The sequence below is a fragment of the Dipodomys ordii genome, unplaced genomic scaffold (assembly GCF_000151885.1).
Source record: "Dipodomys ordii isolate 6190 unplaced genomic scaffold, Dord_2.0 Scaffold42, whole genome shotgun sequence".
Taxonomy (NCBI): Eukaryota; Metazoa; Chordata; class Mammalia; order Rodentia; family Heteromyidae; genus Dipodomys; species Dipodomys ordii.
This window is the reverse complement of record NW_012267258.1, coordinates 6,185,039-6,210,458: the sequence shown is the minus strand read 5'-3', so window position 1 is coordinate 6,210,458 and position 25,420 is coordinate 6,185,039. Positions and strand designations below refer to the sequence as shown.

Genomic DNA, 25,420 nt, shown 5'->3' with positions numbered 1-25,420 from the left:
GCATCATAAAGTATATTTGTCTAGGCTTCTTAGCCTCTCCTAAGGTCATTATCTTTGGAATAACGCAGGTGGGAAGGACATAATCCTCAGAACAACCATTAGTGGGAGACTTAAGAACTGGGAAAAGGGAATTTAGACTGTGGACAGTGCGCTATCCTGGACTTTCCTCATACTTGTTTGTATTTATTAATCTTATTCTTACAAGGTATACAGTGAAAAACAAAGATGTCAGTGTATGGGGAAACTAACAGTTAAAAGCTGGATAAGAAAAGTTTAATTTAACAAGGAGATGGAGCACAATTCATTTCAGGAAAACCACTCAGCATGGACTAAAACAATATCTTCTTCTATGCAAGCTACCAAAAAGTCTGGGGAATCAGACAGGTGTGAATTATCCCCATAAGCAGCTAGAAAGCAATCACAGCTAATAAAAAGGAAAAGGAAAACAATAAAAAGAACCATTTTTCATGATCGCTGATTTTCAAAAGTTCCAGTTAGAATTGGGTAAGTAACTCAATGGTCGAGTACATGCCTAGCATGCATGAGGCATCGGGGGCGCGGGGAGTAGAGAGGGAGGGAACCTCCCCATGCCCTTTCTAAAATGAGTTCATGGTTTTAAGTGTCATGAGACATGAGTCTCACCAATAGACACTAAAATGCTGAATCTCTGCTGATGAAGGTGTGTCAGATGTAGCAGCAGCATCTGGGAGCTGAGTAGAAATGAAAACTCCCAGGCCCCCATCCCAGCATCTCTCAGTCAAGATTTTCATTTTAATGAGATTCCCCGGGAGGGAACCATGCTCCCATTACAGCCTGAAAAAAACACTGAGCTTCATGGGGTATACTCTTACTTACAGGTCTTACCACCAGTCTGACAAAACTTCAGGGCTCAGCAACATTTCCGGTATGCATACCATGGATCATTGTCACTTGACAGCAGTGAAAATCGTTAGTTAAAGTGGTGTTATCTCTACATTATCTACTGGACTCGTGGACTTAAAGCTTGCTTTCTTGCATTGCTGAATATATGACACAGGGGGTAAGCCACCTTGCTAACGTGAAAGTATATTAGTAAGTGAGGACTATTCTGAAGGCAATTTAGAAATTATTTTATATCTATAATATAACAACTATAAAGCAATCAACAACTCCAAGGTCTAAGTCTTAATTCTTAAAACTCTTGAGTTATCCATGGCCTTCCCCAAACCCCAGAAACCAAGTAGCCAGGTCATAGGAAAAACATCTCAGCAGCCAGAGGAAGAACTAGTGCCATTCAGAAGCAAAATATATGCTATGTCAATCTCATATAATGTGATATAATGTGGGCAGAATAAAAAAAAATGTGGCTTGCAGTGGGACTGCAGAGGCTATTGTAATGAACAACTATACTGGATTTACATTTCAGTGTTGAATGAAGCCCCATTCACTCCAAGAAATACTTTTGAAGGAATTTCATGTCCTTCCACATGTAATTCTGTAGTTAAATACGTTTGAGTCTGGGGCCAGCTTCTGCATAAAAAGTAATGTTTCTAAATTGTACTCCATTAGAACCATCTCTAAACTGAAAAAAAAGAAGAGAATTCTTTTCTGTCTCTTCCTTATGTCAAATTCCTTAAACATTTTCCCACATGCAATTCTCGATCTATAATTATTCTGTACAATCTGCATATTTTATACAATGTGTACAGTCAAAACAAAGGCCACATTTAGTATTTAAGATACTGGAAGCTGTTCACTGGAAGCTCATGCCTGTAGTCCTAGCTACTCTAGAGGTGAAGGTCTGAGGAGCATGGCTCAAAGGGTGTCTGGGCAGAAATGTCTGTGAGATTCTTCTATGAGAAGCTAGAAGTGGAGCTGTGGCTCAAGTGGTAAAGCACCAGCCTTGAGTAAACATCGCTAAAGGGATACCACCCAGGCACTAAGTTCAGGCCATTATCACCACAACAAAAGAATTTTTTAAAAAGGACAGGGGAGACTCAATTGCAGCTGTCTGGTCTCTTGAACATCAGAGGGGGGGGGGAAGGGGGGAGGAAGCGGGGAGGTAGGAGGAACGTGGTACTGTGGCTTACTCTCCACTAAACACTAGTCCATTTAACTCCGTTATGCAATTGGTCTTCCTAAGTTACTACTTTGGGCATAATTGCCAAAATTAACTTCCAAGATGCTTGAAATTGCGTGTATCTTATTTTTCCCTATTCTGCTTTCGTAATGCCATTTTGTACCATCTCTATTGGGAAGAAAATATGCTCATTTTTAAAACAATTACCTAACAGCACTGTGGATAAGAAGCTGTACTGTCTGCCTAAGTGTTTTTCTCTGTCTTAAATTGAGTCTCATATGAATGGGGCCTAGATTATCACTCTTTGGTTTGGAATAAATCTGAATCCTCTTACTTGTTTCAAAGTCTTAATGCTACTAAGAAAGATGAGCCTCCAGATCACCTTCTGAGTCCATTTTTAGTCCCTTGCACTGTATTAGACAGTTTGATGTAATTATTATTGTACAGATTTACAGCTTTCTTTTGAAAAATTTTAGGCCATTGAAGCAAGGCCATTATATGGACAGGAAAATATCTTTTGAGAAGATGTAATGGGACAGGAAAAATAATAAAATCCACAAAATACATTTATTCAAAGATTTTAATAATGAAGAGGAATAACAATTGAGAGTGAAGAACTAGAGTCTGAGTGTGATCTATTATTTTTAAATATAATATCATTAAACAGGCAGAGATGACTGGGCAGTACCTCATCTTCTTTCTTTTGGAAAACTACTTACATTTTTTTTAATGCAGTATATTCATATACCAGCCATAGAATTTACTGAAGATGCAGCACAGCAATTAATTTGTGTGTGTGTGTGCATGCGTGTGCACGCCATGTGCACACACATGCCAGTACTAAGGCCTGAACTCAGGCCTGGACACTCTCCCTTAACTCTTTAATTCAAGGCTAGCACTCTACTGTTTGAACCACAGCTCTACTTCTGGCTTTTTGCTGGTTAACTGGAGGTAAGAAATCTCATAGACTTTTCTATCAGGGCCAGTTATGAATTGTCATACTCAGATCTCAGCCTCCGGAGCAGCTAGGATTACAGGTAAAAGCCATCAACACTGGAATTCTGGACCAGCAATTGATTTTTTTCTTTTTTTTTTTAGCAATTGATTTTTAACAATAATTTCATGCAAGTTCTTCAGACAATATTCTTTTATGTAAAACAAAATTGTTTGGGCTTCTGCAGATTGTCTCCCATGAATTAATATGCTCTACTCAAGACTCCTTGGAGAAAAAGCAAGTTCAATGTAAATACTTCAAAATTAAATAACGTGAGGGATGGGTGAGAATTCTGAAAGGGGTAACGCTGATAGGAATACACTGCATTCATAAACTGCTCTGTTGACAGGTCCTTTGTACAATTGCCTACAGATAATAAAAAACATTTCTGAAAAAAGAAAATATGACCCCCTATGCCCTTCGTATGCCTAGTGAGAAAAGTGTTGTCGTCGCATTCCCTCAGTACTGCCACCTAGTGATCCCTCACCCAAGAAAGACAATTCCAGGACCCTATTTTTGTGGAATAATTTAGGAGCTGGCAATATTTAAAGTACAATTTAGCCAGCAGACAAAGCCATAGGAAAGTGCATCAAGATTGAATACGAATGACATCCTGCAGCATAGTTTTTCTCATTAGAAAAAAAAATTATCAACTTGGAAGTAACAAAATACGGTGACTTAATATATCACAATTTTAATTCATATGAAAATGGCCCCAATACACATCATTTACTTAAAAAGCCGGGAAATGTACACCATTCACGATATATAAACAGTCATGTTAGTGAAAGAATTCATTAAAAGGCGTCGGAAAGCTGGACACTGGTGGCTCACGCCTGTTATCCTAGCTACTCAGGAGGCTGAGCGCTGAGGATCATGTCAAAGTCAGCCTGATCAGAAAAGTCCATGAGACTCTTATCTCCAATGAACCACCACAGAGCTAAAAGTAGAACTATGGTTCAAGTGGCAGAATGCTAACCTTGAGCACGAAATGGTTCAGGGACAGCACCTGAGTTAAAATAACCTCAGGACCAGAAAAGGAAGAGTCATCTGAAAAGATGCACAAGGACTGAAAAGTGAAGGAAAAAGAAAGCAGTCTTGTCTGCTCTACTTTACATTTGTTTCCATGGTTTGAATATTTATCACAATGTGCACTGGTTTTAATTAAAACATTAAAAAAAAACAATGACAGAATGAAGCAACAGACACTCCTGAAACTAGCACACATGCGCAGTGCCATCAGTGCAACACTGTTACCAACCTGCGACTGGATACTGTCGTTTCTCCATGTCCCAGCTCTGTTAATTAACAGGAGATTTATATTTGTCTGAAGATCATTAAAATGTGTCATGTGGTATCTCATAGTCATTAATCTGAAGGCTTCAGTGTTAATTATGATTATTCTTATTTGTTAATACATTGCCAGTTCATTATTTTCCCACTGACTTGGGTCATTTATCCATTTATATAATACTTAAGGAGTAGCAGTATGCAAAATATTTTTAAAGAGTTTATGAAAAAATATCAGCATAACATTGGTGATAATATTTGTGGAGCCTATAAGATTATCTTGATGAAACAGTTAATAAAACAGCTATTTGGGGCTGGGAATGTGGCTCAGTGGTAGAGTGCTTGCCTAGCATGCATGAAGCCCTGGGTTTGATTCCTCAGCACCACACAAACAGAAAAGGCAGGAAGTGGCACTATGGCTCAAGTGGTAGAGTATTAGCCTTGAGCCAAAGAAACTCAGAGACAGTGCCCGGGCCCTAAGTTCAAGCCCCAGGACTGACAAAAAAAAACCCCAAAACTTAGCTATTTGTTCTTTGTGAAAATATACCCCAGCATAAGCTCATTATCTTAATAAAGACATGATAATGGTGTCTTGTCCATTTTTACAAATAGATACAGAATTAGAGAAATGTTCTAATTCTTCTGAATTATTCCATATTAATTTTATTTATGCCAGTATTGGAGCTTGAATCCCGGGCCTTGTGAGCTTACTTGGCTTTCTCACTGAAGGATGTCATTCTACCACCTGAGCCACAGTCCCACTTCCTTATTCTATATTATTTTAAATACCACAGTAAATTAACTTTAGTGAGAAAAGACAATCCAGGAGCAAGCTGAACATGTGATATATAGTGATACCATTAGGTTTTAGGTCATTCAGCTCTTGGGTATGACAAGATGACACGTAGAGTTTTAAGGAAGAGTCAAAAAAACTATTCCTTCTGGCATGCTGCAAAACAGAAGCTTCTTCCATTTCTAGCTCTGTCATAACATAGCTCCCCTCTCAGTCCTGGTATTCTGGTCATCTATCCTTTGTGCCTCTATCATGTCAATTAATTTATACTTGTGTTCACCCGTGAGACCCTTAGAACCATGCACACGCTCCTGCTTCAGGCATTACTGTAGCGACAGTTATATTTATTGGGTATTTTGCTCCAAAATTGCTTCCTATTTCAACATGAGCTAAACAAATTATAGAAAGTATGTTTCCTCCTTTTTACTAAGAACAAAGAGATGAGCCAGGCAACACACTGGCTCAGGCTTTTAAATACTAGCTACTCAGGAGGGCTGAGAGTAACCTAGGCAGGAAAGTCTGTGACACTCTTCTCCGATTAACCACCAACAACCTGCTGGAAGTGGAGCTATGGCTCAAGTGGTAGAGTGCCAGCCTTGAGCAAATAAGCCAAGAAGTAGTGCCCACGCCCTGATTTCAAGCCCTCAGTATTGGCATGCAAACATGCACACAAAATGAACAAAGGGGTTGCTGGTGAATTATATCCACTGATTGTTGTTCTAAAGTCTCCAGTTTTATTAGATTTTTCATGCTTTCCTACTTTAAAAACAACAACAACAACAAATATTATTTGAGCGTAACAGTCATTTCATGCCCATCCCATTTCGCTATTCATTTTAAAGGGACAGGATCGTCCATATTAATGTGCAAAGAAAAGAATTACACCTCACAAACTACCATCTCCTGATAGGAGCAAGAAAACTGCTCTTTGAAAAAAAGAGTACATATGAAAACATTTTGAGAGTAGCCCATAAATACAGACATGGCACTGAAGTCATTGACAACACACACATATAGAAGTGGTCCCCTAATCTTGCAGGAACTACATGTCACTCAAGTCATGACAGCACACACATATAAAGGTTATCTCCTAATATTGCAAGGGCTAAGTTCCTCTTACTCCATGAGGCTGGAGCTGTCACAATGGTGTGGTGCAATGCGGGACTCAAATCTATATAAACAGTAATATAGATCATCTGTACAGTTATCTAATACTTGATAATGATGTTTTGGCTTATGTGTGTACTATATTTTATCAGTTTAGAGTATTTTGTTTCATATTTATTTTAAAGACAAAAAGGTTGGGCACCAGTGGCACATGTTTGTTATCCTATTTACTTATGAGGCTGAGAGCTGAGAATTTCAAATCAGAGACAGCCCAGGCAGGAAAGTCCATGAGACTCTTAGCTCCAATTAACCCTCAATAAGCCAGAAGTGGAGCTGTGGCTCAAGTAGTAGAGTGTTAGCCTTGAGCAAAATGCCGTAGGACAGAACCCAAGCCCTACATAAAAGTCCCAGTATGAACACTAAAGAAAAAAGAAAAAAGAACTTACTGTAAAATAGTATGCCCTGCTATACAAGCTATACATACCAATCAGTCAGCTCATCTCTGATTGTATCATTTTCTTGTGTACCTGACTGAATCTTCGCTTATTTTGACCACCTGAGCTCCGGAACACTAGGCATGTTTTTGCCTATGGAGTAGCAATATTTGCATATTTACATGTCACAGAGCCTAAACCTGTAGGCTATCTAGTATGTGCGTATCTATTTGCACATCACACAGACTAGCTCTGTAGTAGCCTAAGCCATTTACACGGGCACAAATCAGCTCAATCTTGTGATGTTCAGCCAAGGACAAAAGCACCTACCAATGCATTTCTCATTAAGTGATGCAAGATGGTACATAAAAAAGGTGCTATCTTAATTAATCATCTGTGAATTACAAACTTCATCTATAATACAATGTTATGTACGAACATCATTTATATGAGTAGCTAAAATTAAAAAGGCCAATAGTGCCAAGGGTGGGTGTGAAAAAGATGCAATGTTCATAAATTGATGGTGAGATAAGAATCTAACATAGCCACATTGGAAAACTGACGAAAATAGTTTTTCTAGAGACTAATAATGCTTTATTCTATAAACCAAACCATCTCCTCAGAAATACATGCATATGTAAGTCCAAAAGCCACATAAGGGATGTTTGTATAAAGACTATTCAAATAGCCAAAATGTAAGAACCAGTTTATTGCCCTTCAACAATCCATTGAAATGTGTAATCTTTGTTTTAGTTTTGTTTGTTTGTCAGTCGTGAGGCTTCAACTCTGGGCCTGGGCACTGTCCCTCAGCTCTTCAGCTGAAGGCTAGCACTCTACCACTTGAGCCACAGTGCTACTTCTGGCTTTTTCTGTTTATGTGGTGCTGAAGAATCGGACCCAGAGCCTCATGCATGCAAGGCAAGCGCTCTACCACTGAGCCACCTTCCCAGCCCCTGAAATGTGTAATCTTAACCAAAGAGAACACCTAGCAGTAAGTGCAACTGCTGTGCCCAAACTGAAATGTGTCATAGGAAAGATCTGTGTCTGTATGGATCTCACAAACAGGACTCTTAGGTAAAGCAGCCAAAGGCACAGAAATATACCTAACACATAAAGATCTAGTTCTGAGTACCAACCCTGACCAACATTGCATACCCACATTCATTTTTTTATTTTTGTTGTTGTTGTTGTTTAATGTGGGTGCTGGGACTCAGAGCCTGAATACTGTCCCTTGAGCCCATTCTTTGATCTTACGCCACAGCTCCACTTCCAGCTTTTTGCTGGTTAACAGGAGAAAAAAGAGTCTCATGGACATTTTTGCCTGGGCTAGCTTCAAACCATGATTCTCAGATCTCAGCTTTATGAGTAGCTAGTGTTAAAGGTGTGAGCCACCAACACTCAGCCATACCTACAAGGCTGAAGAAAAGAATGGTCTTGGCGAAGGGAATATCATGTGTCTGAACAATGACAGAAAATAAAATTGCCTTTCATTACAAACTGTTGGAATTAAGAATACTCAATACCCCAGATTCATTATCCTTTCAGGGAGGTAAAGAGACCTTTGAGGAGGTAAGTCTCCTCAAAGCAAATGGTAATTTCCAAGATCCTTCAAGCATTTATTGTAACATTAAGCTCTAGGGTCCAATGAGATTGTTTTCCTTGCATTTTTTAATCAATAAAAACATGAATGATTTTTAAATAAAAACAAATAGGATAGCTAACATCATTCTCAGTACTTTGCATATAGTATTTCTTCAGTACCTACACAAACTCTAAGAAGTAGATCATGATTATCTGCACTGTATAGATGAGAAACTTGAGGCTATGAGTGGTTAAGTGATTTGAGCAAAAATATACAGCTAAGTGAGATGTGGAGGCAGAATTCAAACCCATGCGATCTGACTTGCGACCTACAGATATAACTACTCAGGATGCAAACATGTATAGCACCTCTATTTTATCTTAACTAAGAAAGCTTCTTAATTTAAGATTAAAATGATCTTATGTCTCATCAGCACAGAACATATTAAAATGCAATCTATTCTGTACTGAAGCACTAATTTTGTTCAATGAAAACAATGATGGTTTTAATTTATTCATATAAACCTAGGTTCTCTGAGAGACACCACTTTAACCATTGCTGATAGAAAAGCACCAGCCAAAGCCAGGAGCCAGTGGCTCACACCTGTAATCCTAGCTACTCAGGAGGCTGAGATCTGAGGATCACGGTTCAAAGCCAGCTCAGGCAGGAAAGTCCGTGAGACTCTTTTTTTGGGGTCCAGTTGTGGGGCCTAAACTCTGGGCCTGGGCACTGTCCTTCAGCTCTTCAGCTCAAGGCTAGCGCTCTACCACTTGAGCCACAGTGCCACTGCCGGCTTTTTTTTTCTCTGCTTATGTGGTGCTGAGGAATCGAACCCAGGGCCTCATGCACGCAAGGCAAGCGCTCTACCACTGAGCCACCTTCCCACCCCCTTCTCCCCACACCCCGTGAGACTCTTATATCCAATAAACCACTAGAAAACCAGAAGTGGCACTGTGGCTCAAGCGGTAGAGTGCTCACCTTGAGCTGAAGAGTTGAGGGATAGTGCCCAAGCCCAGAGATCAAGCGCTGCAACTGACAAAAAAAAAAAAAAAAAGCACCAGCCAATTTTGACAATAACATTCCTATCTCTTCTCTCTAGTAACAGAGGGGAAATCTGCACTTTTTCTAAAGTCTTTTCTGCTAAAAAAAATAAAATAAAATTCTAACATCCATCAAATTTGCTTCTCAGACTTCCTATTTTCAAAAGCACCTTTTTCTGTTAAGGAGAGCCTGAAGACAAGCTTGAATCTACCATCCACTGAAATAAAATAAGTCAAAACACTGAATATTTCCAAATATCCCCTAATTTCTGGGACATTCAGTAATTTTCTGTGTCCTAGAACTTATCCCATTATTTATAGAAATACTTTGTGTTTTTAGCATAGGTCAAGTTTTATATAATTGTCTTGACCTCCTTCCATTTCAGATTTAAAGTCACTAACAATACTGATACTTCACAATTTCTGAGGTCATCTTGAAATTGTGCCACTGAATCCTGTAGTGTTTACTAGCTGAAGAGCCTAAGAGTGAAATAGAGAATGTGAAGCCAGTGGCTAGCAGGAGAAAATAATAATAACACATGAAATGCTGGTTAACGCACAATTCATTGCTGGGCTAAAGAACAGCTTCAGTGAGCTTAGCTGTCAGTCAATACAAATCGATGACCTAGATTATCTGTAGGAGAAGCTAGAACTCATGACCTTGCAAGTTTGCTTGGCTTTTTTCACTCAAGTCTGATGCACTACCACTAGAGCTACAGCAACACTTCCGTTTTCTTGCTGGTTAGCTGGAGATAAGACTCTCTCAGACTTATCTGCCTTGACTGAATTCAAACCTCACTCTCAGATCTCAGCCTCCTGAGTAGCTAGGATTATAGGTCTCAGGCATCAGTGCCTGGTTTGGCAGACAGTTTTTAAAGAAGGATACAAGAGGACAAAGCCCAGCACTTCCAGAGAGAACTCTGCTGGGAACTCTCACCAATTATGTGCTGGACAAGTCCCACCATGCTCTTACTAGGAAGACAAGTAGGTGCCTAACCTGTACACTTGTAGAGACTGAGACGACAGGATGGGCCTTCTAGCATGCAGAAGTGAGATGACTTCACTTGAATCAGGAGTACCATTCTTTAATTTGCCCTTTGCACTCCTGACCTCATATTTGATCCTTTCCGTTTAACCCAACTCTGAGGGAGAGACAAGAAATACTCTTGTTCCGCCCAACAGATCATGAATATTCACATAAAGGGGACAAGCTTAGTTCTTAGTGACTCTTTTCCAGAATAACACACTTCTTGCTGTTCACTGGTATTTATTTGCAGACCAAGGCTGAAGTTGAAGCTACTAGCTACAAAACAGTTGGCACAAAATGGGTCAAAGAGAACTGATGAAGAGGTCTAAAAGCATGACTTAAGAAACACCAAAAGCTGGCTGGTGACATTTAACTTGTTTTGTTCACTTTAAATGTGGCACCATAACACTGAATTGTCAGATGATAGGTTTTACCTTTCTCAGCTCTAGAAGCTCAAAAGCACAGTGGCACAAATCTACAGTCCCAGCATTCTGAATGTTGAGGCAAGAGAGTCACGAGTTCAAGATCAGCTTGGGGAACCTAGTGGATTGGAGAACAGCTTGGGCTCTACAGTGAGACCCTGCCTCGGGAAGGAAGGAAAGAAAGGAGGAAGGGAGGAAGGGAGATCTAGAATTTCCCAACAAATCATCAGAATAACCAAACATTCACAAACCTACTATTTTCCATGGTACTGTATCTGACATACTTGGACATGCACAGAACAACCAAGACGCTCCATCTTTATTACTTCTTAGCCACATAAAATGAGACAGTCAAATGTATGAGTTTGGCTCTTATTTCCAGTAATGTTATGGTTTGCTTACATATTAATCAAGCTTTCACTATTTTGTATGAAGCAAACACAGTTTCCCATCATCAACGTCCAAGTCTAGGAACATTCTGCATTAATGAGTCTCAAAATATTTTACCATTTTGTTAAATCGGTGTGCAGGCTTGTTGGGGAGATTTCAAATATTAGTATGATTTCAATGGCAGTTTACAATTGGTAAGTGAGAGACCAGAAAAATCAGAACCGAAATCCACCCCTGGTGACAAATGCATCTATCACTCCTGACAGTCCACTATTTCCCCAGCCTGTGTCTAATACAGTGTAATCACTTATGTAAATATGTCTTACTCACCAGAATAAAGGAGGGAGAAGAATAAAAGAAGTTAAAAGAAACCAGGAGTTGGTGGCTCACACCTGTAATCCTAGCTACTTGGGAAGCTGAGATTTGAGGATCCTGATTCAAAGCCAGCACAGGCAGGAAAGTCCTCTAGTTAACACCAAAAAGCCAGAAGGAAAGCTGTGGTTCAAATGAACAGAATGCCAGCCTTGAGTTAAAAAAAAAAAAAAAAGCTAAGGGACAGGTGCACGGGCCCTGAGTTCAAGTTCCAGTGTTGGCACCAAATAAGTAAATAAATAAACCACACAAAAACAGCCACAAAAACAGAGTTCAAGACACAAAAAAGGACTTCCTATTTTATTATGAATATGGGACCTAAATATATTTCTCCTGCCTCCTACTCCAAACACCTACAAAGAAAACTACAGATCATCACCGTAAGTTTCCAGTTATTAAGCAAAGTCCAAGAAAAAAAAAAACTTCAGTCTATTTCTCACCCAAGAAATTAGCTAGCAATGTACAAAACCCATTGTTTTCACATTTCCTATTTCCCAGAGTCTATTTGACTTAAGCTAATATACTTTCCTGAAATGGATTGGCTTCAGTGTAAAGCCTAAGAGAATTAAATATAAATGAGTTCCTTAGGGAGTCAAATCAATGGACTCTGAAGCCACTTCCTGAGTTTCCTCTGATGACTTGGCACGCTCAGCAGTGGTAACACATGCACATGCGCACGCTGTTGCTACACTTCGGTGTGCAGGCACCAAGGGGTGAGGCGAACCTGACCCCCAGCAGAGCACTTGTGGGCATCCTGTTCCTCCCTCTCACCCCTCCAGTGCACCTCTGCCTTTGTCATTTTCTCTTACCTCTCCTCCCTATCTTTATGGTTCTGTCCATATGAATACATGCATACTTACACGTGCTCTACATATTCTGCAAGCCTGATAACAGCTCAGTGTTTACTGTCTCCTTTGACTAAAATGAGTAAAAGGTTGAAGGGACCTTTTTTTCCTTTTATTTTCTTTGTTGTTGTTGTTGGTGTTGGTGTTGGTGGTGGTGGTGGTGGTGGTGGTGGTCATAGGGCTTGAACTCTAGGTCTGGGCACTGCCCCTCAGCTCTTCAGATCAAGGGTTGCACTCTACCACTTAGTCACAGTACCACTTCTGGTTTTATGGTGGTTACTTGGAGAGAAGAGTCTCACAGATTTTCCTGCCTGGGCTGGCTTTGAACCGCAATCCTCAGAACTCAGCTTCCTGAGAAGCTAGGATTATAGACATGAGTCACCAACACCCGGATGAAAGGACCCTTTTATAACATGGATTTAAGTGAAGCCTTTTTTTTTTCTTTTGTGCCAGTACTGGGACTTGAACTCAGGACCTGGGTGGTGTTTCGTAGCTTTTTCATTCAAAGCTAGTGCTCTACTACTTGAGCCAGAGCTCTACTTTCAACTTCCTGGTAATTAATTGGAGATAAGAATCTCAAGGACTTTCCTATCTAAGCTGGCTTCCAACAGGGATCTTCAGATCTCAGCCGCCTGATTAGCTAGGACTTCAGGCATAAGCCACCAGTGCCCTATTAAGTTGTATGTTTTGAAGTCTAAGTCTCAGGAATGAACTGCTTTCTGTTACTGAATGAATGACCTAGGACTGTGTGAGGACAGCTATATATGATTCTAAGAGTGTTTTCTGACACCAGAAGTGAACTATACAAACAATTTGAGGTCATAGGTAGAAAAGCCTCCTCCTCACCTCATAGATAAGGACCAGCTATTTTCTTTGGATCAAGATCCTGAACCAATAAACACAAAATGACTCCTTAGGTAATGTGGACCTGAGTTATTCATGCAATTTAAGAGTGTATCAGCTACTAATGAAGGTATCTATTATCATGATTTCTCTAATACAGTGGTGACATGTGGACTCCTCTCGATGTACTTGATATTTCTATTATGCAATAGGAAAAATGACTTTCAGTAAGTTTCTTCAACTAGCATCACTACAACAAAAGAAAAAAATGTCCTGCTAAAAAAACAAGGGGAAAAAACATTTTAATATGTAAAAGAACTGCTGTAATCACATCTGTAATCCCAGCTACTCAGGAGCCTGAGATCTGAGGATCTTGGGTCAAAGCCAGTTCAGTGCGTGTGACTCTTGAATCCAATTAACCCCCAGAAAACCAGAAGTGGTGCTGTGGCTCAAAGTGATAGAGCAATACCCTTGAGCAAAAAAAAAAACCTCAAGGATAGTACCCAGGTCTTGAGTTCATTAATACTGAGGTTTAAACTCAGGACCTCTCACTTGAGCTCAACCATTTGAGCCCCTAGGCCTTTTTGGTTTTTTAGTTTGTTTTGCAGACAAGCACTTGGGCTTTTGCCAGCGTTGACTTCATACCATGACCTTCCTACCTCTGCTTCCATACCAAGTAGCTGGGATTACAGACATATACCACCATGCTCAGCCTCTTTGGGATCTTGATAACTTTTTCCCTAGGCTGGCCTTCAACCTCCTAAGTAGCCTATGGGCCGCCAGACCCAGATAAAACAAAAATATACCTTTTTTTTCCTTTCTATCATGTCTGAAAGCTATTTAGCTTGCCAAAATTAATGGGTTAAGTATTTCTACATGCAGAGCTTTATGTTCATCATTCGAGTTATGCTCACATTTGCATTCCTTACAGCACTTGCCATCCACGTAGGCAAGAGCCGACTTGGGCGGACAGTCCGGAGCCGGGCACACCAGAGTTTCACACTGGATGGTTCCGTTCTGAAAGAGCAAGCGATAGTTGAAGAACTGTTCAAGTGGGAATCTAATGGTTTGGGGGGAATTTTAACTGCACCTCTTACATTTTGAACTCTTCACATAAAATGCCGTAAATCCCGTGATTCTTTATTTTACAGCATTACTCCTAGCATGGAGACCAAGGATAATACAAATTGAGTTCTACCATAGAGTCTGGTGATTGGTTCCCATCCTCTGTCCCACAACGGATTCTAACTAAACCGCGGTCCTCGCCTGCTATGGGAAGCAGACACAGACATGGGTGGAGGGAAAGAGGCCATTGGACAAGGAATTGAAAGATTCAGGCTAGCCCTAGAGCACCCAACTGTGCCTGACAACTCACATCATAAGCATCAAACCGAGCGGGGCACCAGTGGCTCAGGCCTGTAATCCTAGCTCCTTAGGAGGCTGATACTAGAAGATCATGGTTCAAAGCCAGCCCAGGCAGGAGAGTCTGTGAGACTCTTCTCTCCAATAAACTAACAGAAAACCAGAAGTGGAGCTGTGGCTCAAGTGAGCTGAAGAGCTTAAAGGATAGCGCCTACAACCGACAAAAAGATAAAAATTAAAAAAATAAGCAGCAACCAATGAGGACGTATCTGGAATGGCTACTGCTGTCTGGAAGTCCCGGGCTCAAGACGACGGTCATCCCATGGATATTTAAGCTTGCTCAGGGTCCCCACCAGGCAAGGCAGTGATGGTAATTCCCACGATGCAGGCAGACCTACAGGAATTGAATCCTTAAGGGTCCTCTGGAACTCCCAGGCAGCTGGCCGCTCAAGCTTCCCATTTACATTGACACCTACAGCACACCCTGTATTTCCCTCAATTCGATGTTTGGTACTATTTACTAATCTTGGGAAGGCTTTACTATATATGTAAAGTGCTGTAATTTGGTTAGAAATGCATTACTTTCTTAATTTGGGGGAAGCAGGGGGCATGTGGTTGCCAGTACCAGGGCTTGAACTCAGAGCACTCTGCCTTAGCATGTTTTGCTCTAGGCTGGTGCTCTACCATTTGAGCCACAGCTCCACCTCCAGTTTTATTTGCTAGTTAGCTAAAAGTCATTCATAAACTTTCCTCTCCAAAATGGGCTTTGAACTGTAATCCTCAGCCTCCCAGGTAGCTAGAATTACGGGCACTTGGTTTTTACTTCCTTCATTTTTTTTTAAAAGGCTAATTCACCTAGATCTCTGACTTCTTTATAGAAAGCCAGCATTTTACCAGGTGAGTTTCTGAAGAATTTAAAAGCTAAAATCAGTCTCTTGAAAATGAATCCACAGTTTTGCAAAAATAATGCACTAAAATATTCTACTTTGTTAATTAAAAGTCCTATTTGTTTAAAGGGCACGGTTTATATTCCAATTGTGTTAGAAGACTATTTGAGATTATTTTACTTATTTGAATACTTGTGTATATTGCTCAATATGGACACAATAGTGAATGTTGTGTATAATTAATTCCACACATCTCATTGAAATGCATTAATATAAACATGAGAGGGAAATCCCTTCAAATGTTAAGGGCTGAAAGAAAGAATCCTTTGGGATTCACAATACTAACTTAATTTGAATTGCTAACTTCCTGTGTGTACCAATAAACTTAACTTTATAGCATTTCAAAGCCATAATCATCTTTAACAGCTCGAAAGTGTTTTTAATAATGCAATACACAGTTCTTTAGATGTGACCAGGTTGGCTGGCACTTTAGCATTGTGTCTAGAGGAAATGGGTCTTAAAATTTTCATGATGACATTGTTTTAATAAATTTTTAAAGAGTAGGGGCGCATCTGAGTTCTTTTGGTCTGAACACAAATGGAAGCCATACCAGGCAAGTGCAGTTCTTGCAGCCGTCTGTCCAGGACTGGAATTCTCGGTAGGTGGTTCCTTTCATGGTACAAGTCCTCTCACAATAGCACTGATCCAGTCTATTCATTCGCTGTTCAGCTCGAGACAGCTGGGGCACAAAAGAAGGGTTTACATAGTTCGCCATCACAGCTCCACAGAAACGGAAAAATGTTCTAGCGGGCAGCTCGGTTTGTTGTTTTTTTTTACCAATATACAGCATGATATGGCTGTACCCATCAACCATTTGCTACGAAGAAATTTAAACCTCTTATGTTGTTTTTTTTTTTATTAAAGGATATCTCCCCTTTTTGTGGAAAATTTGCCTCTAAAACAGAAATTGTAATTTATAAAGCAATTACTGAGGGTTATAGCCATCAACTACTGTTAGGAATAAATTCAAACCTCTGTTTAAAAAAGAATTTTCCTTCATCTTTTTGTGAAAAAGTTTTCTCCCTGCCTCTGAAACAAAAATCCTAATATGTAGAACACAAATGGAAGGCTAGTTCAAAATGATCGCCCACGAGGAAGAAGAGCAGTTGCCACTTAAAAAATATTGGGGGAAAACAATGAGGGGACATTGATCAAGATGCATTGTACTCCCACATTGCTTTGTGGAATTGAAACCTTTTGTACAACTACTGAAAGATAATACAAAAATGCTTAATTGATATGCTCCCTCATGTGAAATAAAGTAACATTTAAGATTTATATGGCATAAGTAACAAATCATGAACTATATAAAAGAACCAGAAGGTAATCTATATTATGCAGAATTAAAAATCTGGTGAAATTGCTACTACTCTTGATACATGCTTAAAATATCTGTGAGCAAATCTCGGACTAGGACATACTGTTAGAAATCACATGTGGAAGAAGTTTCTAGACACAATTATTATGCCCATGTTATTTTCACTGTCTTGTGACCTCTGTGCTCATAATCAACAGCTAAACAGAAACAAATAATATAAATTAAACTAAACAATAACTCTTGTTGTAAGAAGCAGTGTATAAAGCAGGTAATCTGCTTCATTCCTGATTTACCAAGTCATTTGTTGCACATAGGGCTAGGGCTTGAATATTTATGTCTTTTCCTTGAACAAAGAATTCGATTCTGTCTTAGTAAACACTATGGTATAGGATGTCTCCAAGGTGAAAGTCAATGGCTTCACAGTAACTATTAAGGAGCTGGGGACCAGTGGCTCACACCAGTAATCCAAGTGACACAGGAGGTCGAGACCTAAGGATTTTGGTTCAAAATGAAGGCGTGAAAGTTCATAAGACTCGTATCTCCGATGAACTAGCAAAAAGCCAAAAGTGAAGTTGTGGCTCAAGCGGCAGATAGCCTTCAGTCAAAAAGCTGACAAAACAGCACCCGGGCCCTGAGTTCAAGCTTCAGCACAGGCACAAAAGAAATTATATTTTTTAAAACCAAAAAGAACTATTAGGAATCACAAGGATGTTTGAGTTCTCTCATCGCATTTCTGAGGAGCTTACCTTTGCTGATGTTTTGGCTAATATATCCTGCAGCTCCATGATTTTCTGCACAAGTCCATGGAAGTCATTGCAAGTTGGACAGGCTGGAATTAACAAACACAACATTCATCACATTGTATTTATAAGGGGGTCAGGGTGATTAAGTCTATGCTGACATATCCTTCTGGGTGAACTCCAATTTCAAACTGATATTCTCAACAAAATTAAGCAAGAAGCACACGCTTTATCACAGCACATAGAGCAAGTACTAATAGACTTACTGCGGTTAAGATCTGGGCACTGAACAATGAATCCTTGGGGCATGACAAGCAATTGCACATCTTGCATTATACCCTGTACATGAAAAATAAAATTTAGAAGATATACTCTTTTCATTTAACCAAATTACATTCCACAGTCAGATTTGCAAAAGGTAGACCTACCAAAATCCCTGAGTATGGAATCTTGTTGAATATATTACTTCTACTTCAAACCAAGGGAAGAAAATTCATCTGGCAAAATAGATGATTACCCATGTCATCTCTTACTGATAATATTTTTAGCTTTAAGATTAAATGTCAAGATATAATTAAGTGACCATAGTCCTGTTATTTTGAGAAGTTAATTTCAGCTAGTCACAGAAGTAGGGCTTGAAAATGACCTTTAAGAATGAACCTGAAAATTACTTTTGGCTTTCAGCAGGAACTGCAACCAATTTTAACTTAACTAATGGTTAAAAAGAAAGGGATAGGGGCTGGGAAGGTGGCTCAGTGGTAGAGCGCTTGCCTTGCATGCATGAGGCTCTGGGTTCGATTCCTCAGCACCACCTAAGCAAAAAGAAAAAAAGCCAGAAGTGTCACTGTGGCTCAAGTGGTAGAGCGCTAGCCTTGAGCTGAAGAGCTGAGGGACAGTGCCCAGGCCCAGAGTTCAGGCCCCACGACCAGACAACTCCTCCCCCCCCCCAAAAAAAAGAAAGGGATAGAAAAACTGAGTCATGAAAGCAAGGCTTACTTGAGTAATTCTTATTTTCCAGTGAGATTATTTAAAACTAATTTGTCAATTCAAGAAAGACAACAGATTTATTCAACAGCAGTAATATGAGTGATGAGCTCAGAGAATACAGAAAATTGTGTGTGCATGCGCGCGTGCGCGTGCGTGTGTGTGTGTGTGTGTGTGTGTGTGTGTGTGTGTGTGTGTGTTGGTATTGTGGCTCGAACTCAAAGCCTGAGCATTTCCCTGAGCTTTATTCAATCTAGGCTTTTTCACTTGAGGTAAACCTCCACTTCTGGCTTTTTGGTGGTTAATTGGGGTTAAGAGTCTCACAGACTTTCCTGTCCTGGCTGGCTTTAAACTGGCGATTCTCAGATCTTAGCCTCCTGAGTAGTTAAAATTGCAAGCACGACCCACGGACACCTGGCTAACATTTTTGTAATGTCAGCTGCAACAACCCACAGAAGACTTCATGTGTTTATAAGCGAAACTTACATGTAACCTCAGCCATTAAGGTGTACCTAGCTTGCAGCTTGCTGGTCTTTTAAAGCAAAGCACTCTCAGGCACACTCATATACCAAACCCCTTCTTCCCTCATCAATTTTATATACTTTCTTTTCTCTTAATTTTTACATTTAACTTGATTTAATTGCTTTGCAGAGCTGAGGACTGAACTCAGGGCCTTGCACTTGCCATGCAAGTGCTTTTCCACTGAGAACATGTACTTTCTTGAAGTGATACTTCTTTAATGGAGATTCCACTTTATCTCTCTGAAAAAAAAATACAAACAGAATATCTGACAGGAATGACCATATCAACGTGTTAGGAAGACAATTTTGAATTTACTAATAAAAATGTACTAGCCAAATACTGGTAGGTCTTCTACATGCTAAATCTGATTTAACAGCATGTGTCAACAAATATTTGTGCATACAGTATGGCGATTACTAGATGTGTTTGAAATGAAGAGGTAACTTGGATATAAAATCCTGACACTTGAAAGCAGCAACACGAAAACAAGAATACCTGGCACACTTGTATATAGAATCTGTGCCTAGTACAACTCTCGAAGATTCTACTCCCAGCTTACAGTAAAGATGATGGCCCCTAGACAGAGACACAAACTTGATGCTGACTTTGAAGGCTTGCCTTGGGGTCCATGGGAAATATGATCACAATTAAACAGAGGACAATGTGGAAGTCACAGCACACCTGGCCATTTCTTCCATGGAAAGAGAACATGGGGCTATTTAAGATTTATACCCATGGAATCAGCTATTCACTTACTACCTGCCTGGATTTGAGAAAATTACTCTCTGAACATGTTGATGCATATGTATAGGAGGAGAAAGGAACCCTACATTAATAATTAGTCATTAATACTAGGAGTCATTAATACATGTTAGCAATTAATACTAGCAAGCCTAGGGATTTGGTGGAATCATATACTTAAAGCACTTGGTTCCTGGGTGCCAATGGCTCACGCCAGTAATTCTGGCTACTCAGGAGGCGGAGAGCTGAGGATCCCCCATTTCAAAGGCAACCCAGGCAGGAAAATCTGTAAAACTCTTCTCTCCGGTTAACAACCAAAGAGCCAGAAGTGGAGCTGTAGCTCAAGTGGTAATAGACTTGAGCAAAAAAGCTCAGGGACAGCATCCAGGTCATGACTTCAAGCCTTCCAGTACAGGCACACACACACACAAAGAAAGAAAGCACTGGTTTCAATGAAATGACATTTAAGTAAGTTATAAAAGTACCTTGGTAAAATTGCAAGGTTCGGTTAAAACACAGGATTAAACTGACTGCCTACTCTCCCATGAAATGCGTGAATCAGAGATCCACTAGCATTCTCTGACTAAAGAGCTATTTGCGGAGCCACTCCTACAGACAGTGCTGTAGCCAGTGGGGGCCTGCACATAGCAAACTTCTGGACTTTACTTGTTTGTCCTTCAAACTGGAAAGTTAAACAGATGCCCTTTGATCTTCCCCAGTGATGAATTTCTGTGATGGTTTCTAAGTACACAAGGAAATTGTGAGCGTTTGTCATGGGGAGAGGTTCATCCAAATGTTTATCTTTTTCCAATTTTTGGAGTACAATGAAACTATGAAAAAAATTAATATTGAACAGCTTCAAATCCTCAGTTGTTAACGTCCCTATAAATCAATCACTAAAGGTTATATTTTGGTGATGGAGAGTGTATTTCTATGTTAACATTTAGATTGTTATTACTTGGCATGCTTAATCTCAAGAATGTCATGGTAATTGTCCCACTAGGCTGTGATTGGGATGTTTAAAGATCAAACCCACTCACTGGATGAGTTATTTGGCCTGATAAATATCAGTATTGACAAAGAGAAATAGAGAACAAGCAAAACTAGATACCAATTTACAAACTGAATTTTTCCACGCCACAGAGAATGCAAGAAACTTCTCTAAGTCCATTAAAAGCATTTGCATTTATACTTCATGCTCAGACTCCCTCCAAGCAATACCTTAAAATATCCATGAGCGTTATTCCTCTGCCCCAACCAAAATGTCGTGCCCAGAGGCAAGTCCGTGGAGGGCTTTTCCACCACTCGCTCATAAATTCTGCAAAAAGGGAACCAGCAGAGAAGGACCGTGAGCAGACAAGTCCTTTTCTAGAAACATCCATCTCCAGGAAGGAGCCCCTTTCACTCACTTATTGCAGTCGACGTGTAAAATCAAATGGGAGGCACTGATGGCTAAGGAGAACTTGTGCCACTTGTCATCCGCCAGAATATAAGGGAACACCTCTGTGTGGGGCCGGTGGCCGCTGGAGCGGTAGTGCAGTCTCACTTCATTGCGGTGGCCACTGCTTTCCAGCTCCAAGTACCTGCAAGAGAAAAGCAGTGTCGAACAGGCCTGAAATAAAGTTTAACGATGATGGGGTGACCTTTGTCTTGTCTCACTCCTCACACTGAGTATAGCTGCACCTTGCATCTTCAAGACCACAGAGGAAGACTTTAACGCCTTACACAGTGTATGTGTGTACACACATATACCCATGGGAATATCACAAGGTACCTCATAAATGGGTACAATTTTTATGTTTTATGTATGAGTTATAAGCTAAAGTTATGCCGAGCACTGGTGGCTCACGTCTATAACCCTAGCTACTCAGGAGGTAGAGATGTGATGCTCATAGTTCAAAGCCAGCCCAGGCAGGAAAGTTCATGAGACTTTTATATCCAATTAACCACCAGAAAACTGGAAGTGGAGCTGTGAGTTCAAGCCCCAGCCCCAACCAACAACAAAAACAAACAAACAAAGCAATCAGTGTTAAATTATAGATCGATATAGTTAGATAGTTAGATATAACTACTAATGACAAAAGAATACTTTATGCATCAAAATGCTAGAAGAAAGTAATTTTTTTTCTTTTTACTTTTGGTGCCTAAATTGAGGTTAGAATTCAGAGCCTAGATGCTCCCCCTTGGTTTTTTTTTTGCTCTACTACTCATGCTCTACTACTTGAGCACTGTTCTTATTCTGGCTTTTTGCTGGTTAACTAAAGATAGGAATCTCACAGACTTTCCTACTCAGGCTGGCTTCAAATCATGATCCTTAGATCTCAACCTCCTAAGTACCTAGGATTACAGTCATAAGCCTGTAATGCATCAACATTTTTATTTATTTATTTATTTTTATCGATCGTGGGGCTTGAACTCTGGGCCTGGGCGCTGTCCCTCAGCTCTTCAGCTCAAGGCGAGCGCTCTACCACCTGAGCCATCACATTATTGGAGGTAAGAGTGTCACAGCCTTTCCTGCTCAGGCTGGCTTTGAACCGTGATCCTCAGATCTCAGCCTCCTGAGTAGCTAAGATTACAGGCGTGAGCCACTGCTGTTCAGCTGCATCAACATTTTTTAAAATAACTTAGAGTGAAAGAGCTGTGATTTCCATCCTTCTGATTATCCTTTATTTTCCCTTTTATCTTTAATGAGCATTAACTACCTTTGAATTAAAAATCATGTTTTTGAATCCCAAGAAGATAATTTGTCATACTTGAACCTATCATGTCTCCCTGATTTATTATTCATAACTTTGAGAAGTAACTAGAATCAGAAATAACATTTATCCCATATCATAATTTATGCCCTTGTTATCCAAATATCCTTCACATTGGCAGAAATATAAACTAATTTAAGGTCAGGCTTCAGGAGAAAGAGGCAACACTGGCAGGGCATCATTCATTTTAACAACCTCTTTCATAACTCAAGATCAGAGGAGAAAAATAAGGTCATGTCTCATCCGACAAAAAGGTTGCATGCAACATGAAAAGAGAATTTTTCTGCTGCCTTAAACCTATATAAAGAAAAAATATGATCAGATCATCTCAGTACATTAAGCTATAACCTGGCTGTAAAAGTAGTCATGTGCACGGTGGATGGCAAATACCCCTGAATATAGCTTAAAGGGCACACCTGGTTTACGTCCAGGCTTTATGGAAATCCCTCTCAGTCTCTTGCATGACTACCCACCCATGGCCTGGGGAAACCTCTCACTGCCTCAGTTTCCTCATCTGTACAAACAAGAACTCTGTGTGATCATCCATAGAGAGAGGCTTGAAACACAATTTACAGTCAGTAAATGGTAACCTTTTATTAGCAGCCAGGAATCTCATATCACTCATAAAGTCTAACTTTTAACCAATTCAGTAAATGACAAGCAAACTGGACACATTTTTAAGTGAAAGTGTGAAGAAACTGGCAGATAGGCATTAGAGTTAAAGATGAATCCACTCTTATAGAAACTAGCTGACATCACTGCAATGGTGGGGCTATGGCAAAGAAAACAAAGTATAAAAAAAGAAGCAAGGCTAGCAAAGGGTCAGAATCAATGTGAGTTAAGCGGCTTTGTTAATTTTCTATGGAAAACTGTCTGGCCTTGCTACTTCTATTGTGACTTCAGATACTAAAGAAGATGCAGGAACAGGAAGAAAAAGGTGCATTCTGAGGCATCTTTCTTCTGGTTGCTGGTGGCTCATGCTTATAATTCTAGCTACACAAGAGGCTGAGATATGAGGATCATGGGTTCAAAGCCAGCCTGGACAGGAAAGTACACAAGTCTTTTACTATCTCCAATTAAACACAAAAAAGCCCGACATGGAGTTATGGTTCAAGTGGTAGAGTGCCAGTCTTGAAAGAAGCCAAACAAGCAAGAATGCCTAGGTTCTATGTTTAAAGCACAGTACTAGCACCAAATAGAATATATACATATATACAAATAACATATATAGGGCTGAGAAGGCGGCTCAGTGGTAGAGCGCTTGCCTTGCATACCGGAGGCCCTGGGTTCGAGTCCTCAGCACCGCATAAGCAAAAAGAAAAAAGCTGGAAGTGGTGCTGTGGCTCAAGTGGTAGAGCACTAGCCTTGAGCTGAAGAACTGAGGGACAGCACCCAGACCCAGAGTTCAGGGCCCACGACCGGATCAAAAAAAAAATATATATATATATACACACACACATATATACATATATATGTATATATATACATATATATACACATCTATATTCTATTTGGGTTGGTTTGTTTGCCTTTAATAGTGTTAAGTGATCAGCAAAGCAGTGTAATTCAGAAATGTAAGAGATGACAGAGTTCTTCATCTTAATTCCACTTTTCTGTGACAAGGGAAATTCAAAATTCTCTCTAAACTTCACCTTTCTTGCCTATCAAATAGGGAAAAATGAGAGTTGAAATTGTGTATGATTGTTTTTAGAGTTAAATGAAGAAAGAGATGGGAAGCCATGGCTTGCTTTGCAGTCCTAACGAAGAAGACATTCCCCATTCACGTCATCATTACCAATCATCTTTGCTATGACATAATCATGCACTTTGTTCTGAGTAAGTTTTAGCTTAAACAACAAATCTCGGGGTGGAAAATATTTATGTGAGGATCTACTTAAACTATGATGCTCAAATCTTGCCTAATAGTATTCCATCAAAATGGCCACTTGGTTTGTTTGCATACATCCAGTGGCCTATATTTCAGTTTCTTGAGTCACACCATTTTATCTTGATTTTTTAAAAAATCATCTTTCAGCCAAGCACTGGTGGCTCATACCCATAATCCTAGCTAGGAGGCAAGATGTGAGGTACAAGGTTAATAGCCAGACCGTGCAAGAAAGCAAATGACACTCTTATCCCCAATTAAGCAGCAAAAAGCTAGGAATAGAGGTGTGACTCAAATGGTAGAGCACTAGCCTTGGGCAAAAGTTCTGTAACAGTGCCCAAACCCTGAGTTCCAGCTCCAGTACTGGCATGGGAAGGAAGGAAGGAAGGAAGAGAGGGAGGGAGGGAGGCAGGGAGGAAGGGAAGAATGGGGGGACAGAGGCAGGGAAGGGAAAAAAAGATAAAAGGAACAAGATCTTCCTTATATTAAAGCATAAGGGAAATCAAACTTTAAATGATTCGTTGGCTTGATATGCCAGCAAATCCCCACTACAAGGACTAACAAAATGGTACTGGAGAAGACTGAGCAATATTGAAACTTAGAGACCTACAGTAATAAATACATTATCGAGTGAAAATGAAGTTTGTCCATTTCAAAACTACTAAGAATATTACTAGAAAAGTTTTGCTGCAGTAGGAGGAATACAGCCAGATCAGTAAGGATAATAAAGCTTCTTCATAAATAATATAGCTAGGAGCCAACGTTAAATCACCCAGGGAGAAGATCAGTAGCAATGGGATTAATTCAAGATTGAAAGCCTGGCATCAACAACAGACTCTTCATCATCTTACCACTCATAACTGAGCTTAAAATAGCAGAAAAGAAAAAAAAATAGCCACTTGCAAAATGGAATAAATTTATTACTCTGAATAATGAGGCTACCAAAACACAAATTCTCAGTTCACTT

At 39.9% G+C, this 25,420-nt stretch overlaps 1 protein-coding gene across 4 annotated transcripts in view; it reads right to left on the bottom strand.

The window, feature by feature from the left end:
* Nucleotides 1-25,420, bottom strand: part of Nell2 (neural EGFL like 2) — a 318,903-nt gene that overhangs the window by 211,498 nt on the left and 81,985 nt on the right. For all 4 annotated transcript variants that reach the window (XM_013018840.1, XM_013018838.1, XM_013018839.1 and 1 more), the window contains exons 5-10: nt 21,222-21,395; nt 21,034-21,130; nt 17,832-17,904; nt 17,572-17,654; nt 16,058-16,186; nt 14,113-14,215 (exon numbers count right to left, since the gene is read on the bottom strand). In XM_013018840.1, the coding sequence (XP_012874294.1) occupies nt 14,113-14,215; nt 16,058-16,186; nt 17,572-17,654; nt 17,832-17,904; nt 21,034-21,130; nt 21,222-21,395 (659 nt within the window). The remainder of the gene's footprint in view (nt 1-14,112; nt 14,216-16,057; nt 16,187-17,571; nt 17,655-17,831; nt 17,905-21,033; nt 21,131-21,221; nt 21,396-25,420) is intronic.